Genomic DNA, 14,774 nt, shown 5'->3' on the forward strand with positions numbered 1-14,774 from the left:
GGTGGTGGGACTACGTGCTACCCCCTAATAATTACCCCGTGGCCGCAAATTCGACCTAAAGGTTTGCGAAATTCGCCTCCCATTGAAGTCAATGGAGCCCGCGGCGAACGGTCGTTTTCGCGAACGTTTGTGTCCGTTCGCGTTTCGCGTTCGCGAAACGTCCCGTCGGAAGTTCGTCCATCACTAATGGTAATGAACACTCTGCATTTTCTATGGTAATGAACACTATGGCATAGTCACTCTGCACTTCATGGGCACTGGAAAATATTTTAGTACACCATTTGGTTCAGAATATTTTTTTTTCTTGTTTTCAACCTCTAAAACCTAGGTGCGTCTTATGGTCAGGTGCGTCTTATGGAGCGAAAAATACAGTAAGTATGAAACTGAAGAAAAAGAGAAACCCAAATGTATGTACTTGTATTTTTCAGTATTTAGCACAGGGTATACCCCAACAGACGCTACCTTGGTTTTTATTTGCAGGCCATGCTTACAGAATCCTAAAGTCTTATCCAGTCATATTTCTACTAACATGGCCTATAACACCTGAACTTATTCCATTTTGAAGACTTGAGCACACAGGTTTTATTTCTGTGTCACCCAAACTTACGTCTTCTCTTCAAAACAGGAGAAAGTTGATAGGAAATTAGAACTCAATGGAATAAATATATTGAGAAACAATGAGATGAAGATGAGTGTCAACAACTTCTATTATAAACACTAGTTTTGTATGTAAAGGGAAATAACAATGTATTGTCAATGAGACAATACCATTTTTTTTTACCTAGTATGTAAGTGTATATAAAATATAAGGGCACATTTTAAATTGCATTTAGGGTTCAGTAAAAGCATGCGGTTGAGCTACTTTTTTAAAATCCACCCAAACTAAAAAGGCAGCCAGACGAAGGTGTAAAAATAGACACACAGCCCAGCTTGGAAGCTGGCCTGAACATCTGCCCTCATAGCAAGCCGCTTGATAAGGGGGTATACACAGAAGAGGAGGAGCCAAGATCGCTGGCAGGGGACCCCAGAAGAGGAGGTTCGTCTAATACCTTTGCACAGAACAGGTAAGTACAGAATATCATGTTTACCATTTTAATAAAATAAAAAGTATTTTCAACCACTTTAAGTTCAGTGTGACAAATAATAAAGTGCAGTGCACAAAAATATAGCATATTTATTTGTACAAAGAAATAAACTTACTTGCCACAGCTGTTCCTCTGTATTAAATGTACCTGAGATCCTTGTAACTATACGACCAAGGTTTCGATCATTAATTGTATATCTATAAGAAAATACAAAGCGTGTGTTCATTAATTATTAAAAGTACATATGTTTGTTAATCCTATAAATTACAACTCAATACACATTGTTTGCGCAAAAACGAAGTGAGTGGTCAAACCCTAATTTTTTTAATGATCCATTTGTGATGTATGTACTTTTTGTGCATATACTTCTATATAAGCAGGAAGGACTGAGCTGGGGGGGGGGATTTGACCCCAGGCACAGTACTAATAAGATATGTTTGACTACCGGTTTTCCCTGAAAATAAGACCTATGCCTAAAATAAGGCTTATCATGATTTTCTAGGATGGCTGCAATATAAACACTACCCCGAAAAATAAGCCTAGTTAACCACTTCACCCCCAAAAAGATTTACCCCCTTAATGACCAGACCATTTTTTGAGATATGGCACTGCGTTACTTTAACTGACAATTGCACAATCATGCGAAGTTTTACCCAAACAAAATTTATGCCATTTTCCCCCACAAATAGAGATTTTTTTTAATGGTATTTAATCAACTCTGTGGTTTTTATTATTTGGCCTATAAACAAAAATACTGACAATTTTGAAAAAAAAACAAAAAAAACAATATTTTTTACATTTTGCTATAATAAATACCCCCCCCCCCCCCCCCCCAAAAAAAAATGTTTAAAAAAATAAATTTCTTCATCAGTTTCATTAGCCAATATGTATTCTTCTACATATTTTTGGTAAAAAAAAAATTAAAAAAAAATCGCAATAAGTGTATATTGATTGGTTTACGGAAAAGTTATAGTGTCTACAAAATAGGGGATAGATTTATAACATTTTTATTATTATTTTTTTTACTAGCAATGGCGGTGATCAGTGATTTTTAGGGGGGCTGCAACATTACGGCGGACAGATGGGACACTTTTGACACTTTTTTTGGGACCAATGACAATTATACAGTGTTCAGTGCTATAAAAATCTCGCAATAGAGCTGTCCTGCCGCAGTATAACTGCAGCGGCTGGTTGGCAAGTGGTTAAAGTCCTTGTAAAATCATGTAATCTGTGCTGTAAAAGGATTATATAATATCAAGTGTGTGTCTTTATGCAACATTATTGTGAAAAATACCTTACTTACCGTGCCGCTGGGCGCTCACGTGACCCACCGGAGCTCTCCTCCTCTCCCCCGGCTGACATCAGCGACCCTCCTTTGCAGTGCTCAGAGTCGGACTGACATCAGCAGGGATCTCAGCCTATCCCTCTGCAGTGCAGGGAGCAGGTAAGGAGACTCCAGCGGGTCACGTGAGCACCCATTGGTGCTGTAAATAAGGTATTTTCCACAATAATGTTACATAAAGACACACACTGCACATTATATAATCCTTATACAGCACAGATCACATGATTTTAACTAGGGAACATATTTTTGAGATGACATAATTTTTATAATGCTGACTCCTGAGCTGACAGGGAGGGAGGGGGAGAGGGGAGAGAAGACAAGGGACACAGGAACTTTTTTACATGTCATTATTACATATGGTATTATGTACATACTGTAAATAAATAAGACATCCCCTGAAAATAAGCCCTAATGTGTTTTTTGTAGCCAAAATTAATATAAGACCCGGTCTTATTTTTGGAAAGACGTGGTAGTAGCCCTGACAGAGAATACTGCACTATTCAGTGAACATACAGTCAGTGACAACTTGGGAGCTTTATATAGCTACCTGCTCTACATTCAGATTTATGATTACAGCATCTTTGCATGTTTTTCAAATTTTTTGACAAATAAATATCTGAAAAGTGTGGAGTGCATTTTTATTCAGCCCCCTTTACTCTGACACTCCTAACTAAAATCTAGTGAAACCAATTGCCTTCAGAAGTCACCTAATTAGTAAATAGAGTCCACCTGTGTATAATTTAATCTAAGTAAAAAAAATTAAATAAAGCTGCTCTTTGAAGCCCTCAAAGGTTTGTTAGCGAACCTTAGTGGAGAAACAGAATCATTAAGGCCAAGGAACACACCAGACAGGTCAGGGATAAAGTTGTGGAGAAGTTTAAAGCAGGGTTAGGTTATAAACAAAAATATCCCAAACTTTGAACGTCTCACGTAGCACTGTTTAATCCATCATCCGAAAACAGAAAGAGTAACTGCAAACCTACCAAGCCATGGCCGTCCACCTAAACTGAAAGGCTGGGCAAGGAGAGTATTAATCAGTGAAGCAGCCAAGAGTTACCCATGGTAACTCTGAAGGAGCTGCAGAGATCTATAGCTCAGGTGGGAGAATCTGTCCACAGGACAACTATTAGTCATGTACTCCACAAAGCTGGCCTTTATGGAAGAGTGGCAAGAAGAAAGCATTTGTTGAAAGAAAGCCATAAGAAATCCTTCTTGCGGTTTGCGAGAAGCCATGTGGGGGACACAGCAAACGTATGGCAGACCGTGCTCTAGTCATATGAGACTAAAATTGAACTTTTTGTCCTAAAAGCAAAATGCTATGTGTGGTGGGAAAACTAACACTGCACATCACCCTAAACACACCATCCCCACCATGAAACATGGTGGTGGCAACATCATGTTGTGGGGATGTTTTTCTTCAGCAGGGACAGGGAAGCTGGTCAGAGTTGATGGGAAGATGGATGGAGCCAAATACAGGGCAATCTTAGAAGAAAACTTGTTAGAGTCTGCAAAAGACTTAAGACTGGAGAGGAGTTAACCTTCCAGCAGGACAACGACCCTAAATATACAGTCAGAGCTACAATGGATGGTTTAGATCAAAGCATATTCATGTGTTAGAATGTCCCAGTCAAAGTCCAGTCCTAAATCCAATTGAGAATCTGTGGCAAGACTTGAAAATTGCTGTTCATAGAGGCTCTTCATCCAATCTGACAGAGCTTGACCTATTTTGCAAAGAAGAATGGGCAAAAATATCACTCTTTGGATATGCAAAGCTGGTAGAGACATACCCAAAAAGACTTGCAGCTGTAATTCCAGCAAAAGGTCGTTCTACAAAGTATTAACTCGGGGGGGGGGGGGGGGGGGCTGAATACAAATGCACACCACACTTTTCACATATTTATTTGTAAAAAAATGTTGAAAACCATTTATCATTTTCCTTCCACTTCACAATTATGTGCCACTTTGTGTTGGTCTATCACATAAAATCCCAATAAAATACATTCATGTTTTTGGTTGTAACATGACAAAATGTGGAAAATGTCAAGGGGTAGGAATACTTTTTCAAGGCACTGTATACATATAAAAGGACTATTAAGTAATTAATGAAACAAGAAGAAACAAAGTTACCTGTTGACCAAATAGTCCCAGTTGATTCGTACCCAATCCCATGCCATTTGTTTTCCAAGCTTACTATAGGCAGCTATGTAATATATCACATTCAGTGCATCTTGGCTTTTAATAAGACTGGTATTATAAATGTACTTCAGGTATCTGTAACAGAGAATGACATTTTGAAACATTTCACTTTTGAGACGTAGGTTTAAAAAGGGAATAACATATTAGTAACATATTGTATTAAGAGTGCCTTTTTTTCATTGAGGCCACAGTGATAATTATCCCTAAAGAGGGCAATGACCCCGGTCTGTTCCATTCTTATACACCAAACTCCCTACTGAGCTCCAACATTATAATTCTTGCCCATGTACTGGCTGACCACCTGAGTAAATTTATAGCCAAAAGTATCCATCCAGGTCAATTAGGATTTATTTCTATCATATCATTTTTCATGGACGAGTTTTCGGGGTGCTCGTCCATGAAAAATGATATGTTAGCGCAAATAAAAAAAAGTATCACGGACAATACTCAATGTTCTCTGTTAAAATTAGCACAAATTCAGGACTCTTCCTAGAGCAGGCCACCCAGCCAAACTGAGTGATCAGGGGAAAGGGGCCTTAGTCAGGTAAGTGACCAAGAACCAGACGGTCACTCTGGCAGAGCTCCAACATTTCTCTGTGGAGAGAGGAGAACTTTCCAGGAAAACGACCATCTCTGCAGCACTCCACCAATCAGGTCTGTATGGTAGAGTGGCAAGATGAAAGCCACTCCTCAGTAAAAGGCACATGACAGCCGTCTGGAGTTTGCCAAAAGGCACCTAAGGGACTCTTAGAAAATGAGAAACAAAATTCTCTGGTTTGATGAAACAAAGATTCAACTCTTTGGCTTGAATGGCAAGCGTCATGTCTGCAGGAAACCAGGCATCACTCATCACCTGGCCAATACCATCCCTACAGTGAAGCATGGTGGTGGGGTAAGGGGGTTAGGGGGTAACTAGCCTGGCTAATTATTATGGGGGGTTCCCTGACTTTTCCCCAACTCTGGATTTGATTCACCTTTCTCTTTTGTCACTAGGTGGCACTGTTGCCTGTGGCATTAGAATGATAAGAGCATCCAGACTAGGCCTATCCAGGTTTGAGAGAAGCAGAGCGAGGTTGGGGCTTTCGGCGGGAAGCCCAATCAAGTTGCAGAGGTTCCACCAGACGGGGAACCACATCATTGCTAGCGTTGAGGGAGAAGCAGTTGCCACATGGGATGACCACTCCTGTTACCAGAGGCAAGTGAGGTTCAAGGTCAGAGATAAAGGAGACACAGTCACCTTTAAGAGACAACCATTCCTGTTATCAGAGGCCAGTTATGTAAGTCTGAAGAATTACCAGAGCAGCCTTATTCACTATCCGGGGATGGTGAACAAGTGGGAAAGCTTCAGCAGCGTACCAAGCCAGGGACCCAGTGGGTTAGCAGGGGTGACGCTTGAGGAGAATACAGTGGGGTTAGCTGTGGAAGAGCTCAAAGGATCCAGTAATGTCTGGGATCTTGAAGTCTAGTGAGAGACTGGGTGATCAGTGAGTGAAGATCTACAGTAAGATACTCTGAGATGTGAGAGAAGATCTATAATGGGTTGCTGTCATTTACGTGTATGGATCCCTATTGACTGTTCAAAGTTCAGTTGCCATAGGAGACAGCAGTTCTACAAATACAGTTGTTGCATCCAGCTTAAAGGCCCACTACCTGTATAGCTGTCTGCCTATTATTTTTGTCTCAAACTTTGCCAATTATTATTGCATCTACCTAAGGGTATCCTGGCCCTAACCCTCTCTCCAGCAGTTCTGATAAGATACAATAAATCTCTTTTTCTTGCATTCAAAACGTGACTGGCGCACAATTATTCAACTTGCAATTCACCCCCCATGCCTAATAACCCACACTACAAGGAAAGATGTCAGCTCTCCCTGACTCTGGAGGTCACCACTAGGCCTTTGGAGGTTGGGGAAACCTCTACTCAAGTCTCCGGTACTGGTCCATGGCCTTCCCTCTAGAATTAATGGGTTAAAAAACAGACCTCAACTTAAAGGGGATACCAGGGTGTCATAAAATGTTGCCAGATGTACAAGGGTCAGACTAAGGCATGCCATAGATGATGACTTTCTTTCCTGCAATCACGGGTTGCAGGAAAGAAAATCACTTAATTCAGTCAGTGATGATGAGGGAATCCCACCCAGGAAGCTATTATGTTCTCCTGGCAGGAGCTGTCCCTGCCAGGTGAACACAGTAATTACTGCTAGCATCTAAAACTGCTGACAATAATTGCATGCATAATTGCATGCTAGAAAGGTAACATGCTGATGGTATCCAAGTCGATTGATGGATCCACTTTGGTGCAATCAGCCTGCCCATACATGATCGAATCTTGGCCAGTCCCTGTTGAACTGGCCAAGATTCAAACCATCTATGGTCGGCTTAAGAGTCTAAATCCTCAAGATTGTATATGCAACACAAGTCTTGGAAATCAACATCCAAACCAGTACAAACGTTATTACTCCTGGTTGTATCATCTATGGAATAAAATTAAAATTACTGTGCATATCAGAAAAAAAGAGCAATGATTTTTCAATGATTTTTATCTATATTGCCGTGACCCGACAATTCATTACAGCCGCGATCAGTTTTAAATTAGTTTTTTTCCTTTAGAAATGTCATTTTGCTGTGGTACTGTTCAAACCACGGGAAAAATGACCCAATTTACAGGCATACTATAGACACCCCCCAGGCACAATATTTAAAGGAATATTACATTTTTATTGTTTCACTTTAAGCATTATTAAAACCACTGCTCAACTTTTTTATGCATTGATACATGTCCTCTGGGGCAGGACCCTGGTCCCCAAACTCTTTTTATGACAATAACTTGCATATAAGCCTTTAAAATTAGCACTTTTGATTTTTCATGTTCGTGTCCCATAGTCTTTAACGGTGCTTGTCCAAATAATCTATTAACCTTCTATGAGGAGATGAGCTGCCATCTAGACAAAGGAAGGCCCGTAGACGTGGTATATTTGCAAAAGCATTCGACACAGTTCCCCATAAATGTTTACTGTACAAAATAAGGTCTGTTGGCATAGACCATAGGGTGAGTACATGGATTGAAAACTGGCTACAAGGGCAAGTTCAGAGGGTGGTGACAAATGGGGAATACTCAGAATGGTCAGGGGTGGGTAGTGGGGTCCCCCAGGGTTCGGTGCTAGGACCAATCCTGTTGAATTTGTTCATAAACGACCTGGAGGATGAGGTTACAGCTCAATCTCTGTATTTGCACATTAAAGTAAGCTAAGCAGGGCAATAACTTCTCTGCAGGATGTGGAAATTTTGCAAGAAGATCTGAACAAATTAATGGGGTGGGCAACTACATGGCAAATCAGGTTTAATGTAGAAAAATTTAAAATAATGCATTTGGGTGGCAAAAATAAAAATGCAATCTACTCACTAGGGGGTGGACCTCTGGGAGAATCTAGAATGGAAAAGGTAGAGGTAGTAGATAGGCTCAGCAATGGCATGCAATGCCAAGCTGCTGCTAACAAAGCAAACAGAATATTGGCATGCATTAAAAAGGGGATCAACTCCAGAGATAAAACGATAATTCTCCCAAGACTGGTCCGGTCTCACCTGGAGTATGCTAGCTAGTTCTGGGCACCAGTCCTCAGGAAGGATGTGCTGGAAATGTAGAGAGTACAAAGAAGGGCAACAAAGCTAACAAAGGGTCTGGGGGATATTCTTTATGAAGAAAGGTTATGAGCACTGAACTTATTCTCTCTGGAGACACTTGAGAGGGGATATGATTTCAATTTACAAATACCACACTGGTGACCCCACAATAGGGATGTAACGGCCATAACCCTTTGCAGGGCGGCCTTAACTTTTTGGGCTTACCGGTTAGTACCTCGGCTTGGCTTGTTCTTCCACATCTAGGGGTTCCCAGGGTTGGTACCCAACAACTTTGGATGCTGACACCAATAAAGTCCTTTTGAAAGGTTTTTATTTGCAGGGGTAACATCCAACAACACAGTCTCATATGGGAACAGAGGGCAAGGGTGAAGAACTCAGGCCCCTTGAACTGAAAATACAACAAAGTCTCTAGTACCACCCAGAGAGTAGCCACTCGCAGCTGGGTGCTTCAAGGCTGAACAAATCTCTAGCCAGAGATTATGGCAATCAGTGCTTTGACTCAGAACTTGTGAAATCTCTGACCTTGAACAAGTTGTAACTGAAAGTGAACAGGAACCTTTTTCCTCAGTACCTGGAGCGTTCTGTCTCCTTAATAGTACTGGAAAAAGCGCGGATTCGTCAATGTCCTTCCCAACTCAGTAACCAGGCACTTCTCAGGAAGCCAGCTTCTTGGCCCTCCTTCGAAGAGTCCTCCCCCGGTCACTTGCAAGAGCTGCGGTGCCCCTCCAAGCCGAGAGCACACCCGGACACCTTGAATCCTCCCTCAATTACTGCTCCTTGGACCAGCCAGTTCCGAGACTCGGGAACAGATGGATCGCTACCCCAGACCAGGTGGGTCTATTGGGGTTAACCAACTGAAGCATGTTGCGGAGCATCGAACGCTCCCGTGACCGGGACCCCTCATGGGGCTACCCCGGTCCAGAATCAGGAACAGACCGATAGGGCCTCAAGAACAAACTTCCCGTAACACGAGACATCAACATCTTAAGTACCCCTCCCCAGACTCCTCAGCGGAGCCCGGCACACCCACTGATTGGTTACGAGGAAGCTAATACCCAAACGTCCAACCAGGCCTGGTTCTGGCCTGTCATGTGCCCCTCACTGCACACATGACCAGGTAGAACTCTAACACAGCCCAGCCAAACTGATGTCAAAGTTAAACTACATAATTAACCCTCAGAACCCCATTACCGTTCTGAGGCAAAAAGCTAAATTTACACATGAATGACACTTTATCCAAAGTGTCATCACTACAGGGATAAAACTTTTTTGCGGAAGGGAGTTTAGTAAGACATGTGGCCACCCACTAAAATTAGAAGAAAAAGTAAATGAGGGTAGATGTATTCATTATTAATAACTTAATTTGTTTAATCTGAACTTTTACAGTAGGTGATTAAACACATCTGTGTCTACCCTCATTTAAAAAAAAAATAAAAAATATGAGGGTACACCTACCCTTTAATGGGAAAACGTTTTAATTCAATCTTTTAAGTCACCTTTTCTTTACATGTATTATTCTAATTTGGAAAGAAAATGAATACAGGGTGCTTCCATGACACTGGATTTGCAGACTATCCAGGTCTACTGATAAGACACCTTCGTAGTGGCAGTAGTTAGTTACTCTCTAGACGTTCTCTCTTTCTCATCTTCATACAGAACCCTATGAACTAGGGGGGTGTCAGCTCATCTGTGTATTTTTATAAGTGATGAACAGCAGTGGATCAAAGTATGCCCAGTTTCTGCAATGACCAGATGCTAAAGCTGTACCTGCTGGCTGAACATGACAACTATAAAATATGCAATTGCCATAGTCCATATTTTCAGTTGACTTAAAAAACGTTCTACTCTCTGGACAACAACCTAATACATTAATAAAGTACATGAAAACAGATCTCATTTAGGAAATAAAAAAAAGTGTAAATATTCAAGACTAACTTATCCAGAATTGGAATGCTGTTTGCTGATGCTAGTCCTTGAAGCAACTTTTCCTTTTCTTGAGCCAATGGCGTTTCAAGGTATTTCTGAAACATGAAATCCCAGGACTGTTCATCATTAGCCTGCTTCATCCCATAGCGGTATACCAACTGCCTGAGATTTACTGCAATGCTGCAAAAAAAGAATGTATAGCCATGTTATCAACCTAATTTCACTCTTAAATATTAAAATTGCTATGTTATTTGTACATAAAAAAGGAAGAATTACATTTATTATATTTTAAAGATACACATTGGGGTTAATTTGTTTTACTGGAGCTGAGGATCTTTACGCAATAAATTGTACCTATGTTCACTTTCATTCAAGTACAGATTAAATAAATAAACGTGAATTTGCTTTTCACACGGTTTGAAACTTCAAGAGAATCTATTAGTACAACATTGTAAATCAGGCACATAATAATGTTCTTTGAAGGTCAATAATGAATCAAGAAGTACCTATATATCCTGGAGAGCCTACAAGACATTTCACTTTACTGTAAATGTCTGATATGAAGGTATAAAATGTCCTAGAATATTATTTTTATGAGAAGAGCAGTACACCATGCGCATATTTGTTTTTCCCGCACAAACTCAAATGTGTTTATTTTGTGAGATATATCTGCATGTAGAATATTTATATAATGCGAGTATATATAACTATACAATTATAAATTATATTCTGCATAATATTATTTATTTCATCTCTTGTTTCTATTTTAAATGACTGCTATGCACTAACTATATTAAACTCTTTAATGTTATATTCCACAAAAAAAATGCTAATAATACACTTTTACACTTCTGTTCGAGGATCTGGTGTTATACTATATTATGCTATTGTACTCTATTCATAAAGGAGTTATTGAATGTCATCTCTATAAACAGAGGATTAAAGGCAGCAGAAAGTATGTACCCCAACATGTAAGAGGCTGATACCAGTTGAAAGGCCACACAATACATAAAGATGTAGAACACAGTATATAGTAAGGATCCTTGTGAAACTCAATGATACAACACACAGTTAAAGTAGAACTATAGGAAAACCTTTTTTGTTTAATTTTGGATAGAACAAGGGAGGTTTATGTATTTTTTCTTACCATCTGTATCCCATCGCAGTGCTATCCCCTTCACTTTCTGTCCCATAGCCAAACAGGAAGTGAAAGGAAATCCCTGCAAATTATTGGAATTTCTTGGGGACCCCCAGGTCACCAGAACTAGTGTCCCCATTAGAAGAGTTCCCCTCCATTACCTTTCTGGGGACAACCCAAAATTTGGGATTTCTTTTGCTTTCACTTTCATTGATAATGGTAAATAGGACATTTAGAGAGTGAATCTCCCTAACGGGGGCACAGACAGCAATAAAATCTGACAGGTCGCCACGCTATCGAAAACTAAAAAAAAAAGGTTTTGCCTTTAGTTATACTTTAACATTTCCTTTTTAAGTACATCAAAACTGAACATTTCAAACACTTAAAATATCACTACTCTTTTGTTAAAAAATGAAATAACATATACAAATGCTAAATAATTAATATGGGGTAGAAACAAATGTCACTAGTTTAATAGCATTGACTTGAATCAAAAAGTATTGTAGAACAACATAGGAATTTTATTGGATACCTTCAAATTATCACACAAAAAATAAAAGAAATAAGATCATTTTCTGAACAGAAAGTTATTCATACAAAAACAATTCATGATGGAACCATCTACTCTCAGCTGATCCAAGGACAGTTATACAGTGGCATCAGTGGGCATGGGAACCTCAGTGGTACTTTTCTATTTTATTTTAGATGTGATATACTTTCAGGGTATAGGTTAAAATCTCAATGTTGTTCTACAATAATATATAAATGCTACACTGTTGTGTACATAACTTTCTCAGAAATGTCCTACCCTGCTCAGGAGAATGGATCACTGGAAATGATCGTGTGACTATAGCAGTAAGACCACCCCACATAGCTCTCAAGAAGTAGCATTTACATGGGCTTCAAGGGAAAGTGTTAGATGAGCATATTTCTAGTTTTAGGAATGATCACCAGCTGTCCCCCCCTCTAACGGCTTTATTACTGTGATAAATGCGTTAGTACACATTGAAGCACGGATATACACTAATGGATGGTACTGATGGGCATAAGTGATTGGCAGACATTGTTTGCAACCAATTGGTGTCCATTGTGGGCACTGATTGGCATGCCTGGTGGCTATGGGTGGCATACCTGGTGGTGACTAGTGGTGGGCATCCCTGGTGGTCCTGGTGGCATCCCTGGTGGTCCAGAGTGAACATCCTCGGGGGGCTGCCCTGATAATCAATCAGCACAGACCCCCCTGTCAGAGGAGCAACCGATTGGCTCTCCTCTACTCACGTCTGACAAATGCGAGTGAGGAAAAGCCGATCAAAGGCTCTTCCTGTTTACATCGTGATCAGCCATGATTGGACACGGCTGATCACATGGTAAGAAGTCTCCATAAGAGACTCCTTACCTAGATCGGAGTTGCAGTGTGTCAGACTGACACACACCGCAACAACGATCACCGTGATGCGGGCCCCTGGGGGCCTGCAGCAGCTGGTTATCCTGTGTCAGGATAACACAACCACTTTGGCACCATCATTTTGGTATATGGCAGGCAGCAAATGGTTAAATTGATATTAAAAGTTAATTTGTTTATTGTTAAAAAAATATATGTTCTACTTACCTGTTCTGTGCAATAATATTGCACACAGTAGTCTTTTACCTCCTCTTTTGGTGGTTCCCCGCCAGCACTGTTTGCTCCTTTTTCTTATGAGTGCCCACTTAGCAAGCTGGGTGCTAAGGGAGCACTCATGCACATGTGCTCCCAAGCCAAGCTGCGTGCATCCATAGACACACACAGTCTGGCAAGTCACACCCCTGCTATGTCCTCACAAGAGTTTGACTGACAGCAGCTGGAGCCTATGGCTCACGATGCTCTGGGTGTCTCCTGTGACACCATACTGCAGCAGTGGGAGTAGTCAGGTAAGTGTTTAGAGATGGAGGGTAGGATATGATGTTGGTTTATTTTTTACCGTAATGCAGAGAATGCATTAAGGTAAAAAACAAAACAAAAAATCTCTAGAACCTAACTGGTCCAGTAATAGAGATTCATACATGCTGTTGACTCTCTTCCAGAGCTGTATGACTCAACCAAGTCCAGATACAGTGATTCTTGCAAAAAGGAGGCCTGGCAATATGTTTACAGACAGTAGTGTTTGAATAGGAGTCATAATTAAGGAAACTAAAGACACGATTTGATGAACCTTTGTTGCATCTATTTCAGTCCCCTATGATGCTGAGAAGTATTTACAAAGTTTTGGGGAAAGTTGTGCAAATGCTTTAAGAACACATCCTAAATGTTCTCAAAATGAAAATGATTTCTGCTTGTGTTTTTACAAGCCTCAAACACGGATATGATTGTTCATCCCCATGTAAAACTAAGTCTGGGTTTCACCAACTTGGTTTAAAAAGCTTAGAAAAAAAATCTACATTACCCTCTACCATTTTTCCAGTCATTAAAAAGTGTGGATGCATTGTTCAGCGCATCAGGATCTTCCATCTTGCATGCAAGTGCCAGAACTAGAGATCGAAGGAGCCTGAAAAGTAGTCAGACCAGATTAAAATCACATGTCATGCAGATATAGGATGAAGCTACACAAGTGATTTTTATTTGCTTAGTGGCATGAGATTAACTTCCTGTCATTATACAGTATTTGCAACACCTTGATTTGAATGTGTTTCAAATAAGGTAACTGTGAAAAAAATTGTTAATTTTATGCTGCTAAGCAATTAGGATTATACAGTATAAGGAAGTAAGGCTCTACTGTTTTACCAGTGCCCGTACCATATTATTTCGTACTTACTTGTCTATATCATTGCCATTATCATTCCAACCAAGTTTGTCTGTGATTGGTTTTACTTGTTTGCGCCAATAATCCTAAAAGATAACATACATGGTACAATTGTTTTAGGCTGTAATTCACAATCTTAATCAATGAAAAAAAAAAAAAAAACTTTGTTTAGGTTTTTTTATTACTATAGGAAGATTGCAAATGCAACTATTCATTTGTTAAACAAAATGTTATTGACACTTGAGGGCCTTAGGGTCGGTTCACACTGGGAACGACTTGTTAGCCGCCTGACAAGTAGCGTCCCGTTCTGTACAATGGAACCTTTCTAATCAGAGCGAGTCACTCCGACTTAGAAAAAGGTTCCTTTACGACTTTGAAGCGACTTGCATTGACTTATATACAGAAGTCGTTTTGCAAGTCGCCGCAGCGGTTGTGTGCAGGTTGCCTGAGGCAGTCGCACTGGAAGTCGTGCTGCCTCAGTGTGAACCGGACCTTAAGAGCCCATTCACACAGGGGCAACTCCTGATCCGACTTCAGGTCGCCCCTAGTCGCCTCAGGTCGGACAACATTTAAAAAGCAATGTAAGTGAATGAGAGCCGTCTTAATGCACACTACTGAAGTCGCTCCGACTTCAGAAAAGGTTCCTGTACTACTTCTATCCGACT

The 14,774-nt window shown here is 40.4% G+C and overlaps 1 protein-coding gene across 1 annotated transcript in view; it reads right to left on the bottom strand.

Annotated features, from left to right (window-relative positions):
• The window catches only part of ENPEP (glutamyl aminopeptidase), a 92,660-nt gene that overhangs the window by 13,272 nt on the left and 64,614 nt on the right, over positions 1–14,774 (bottom strand). The window contains exons 15-19 of the mRNA XM_077476710.1: positions 14,122–14,195; positions 13,753–13,854; positions 10,204–10,374; positions 4,558–4,701; positions 1,201–1,282 (exon numbers count right to left, since the gene is read on the bottom strand). Of these exons, the coding sequence (XP_077332836.1) occupies positions 1,201–1,282; positions 4,558–4,701; positions 10,204–10,374; positions 13,753–13,854; positions 14,122–14,195 (573 nt within the window). The remainder of the gene's footprint in view (positions 1–1,200; positions 1,283–4,557; positions 4,702–10,203; positions 10,375–13,752; positions 13,855–14,121; positions 14,196–14,774) is intronic.

Source organism: Lithobates pipiens, unplaced genomic scaffold (genome assembly GCF_037356315.1).
Source record: "Lithobates pipiens isolate NorthernLeopardFrog02 unplaced genomic scaffold, aLitPip1_a1.2 Scaffold_13, whole genome shotgun sequence".
Taxonomy (NCBI): Eukaryota; Metazoa; Chordata; class Amphibia; order Anura; family Ranidae; genus Lithobates; species Lithobates pipiens.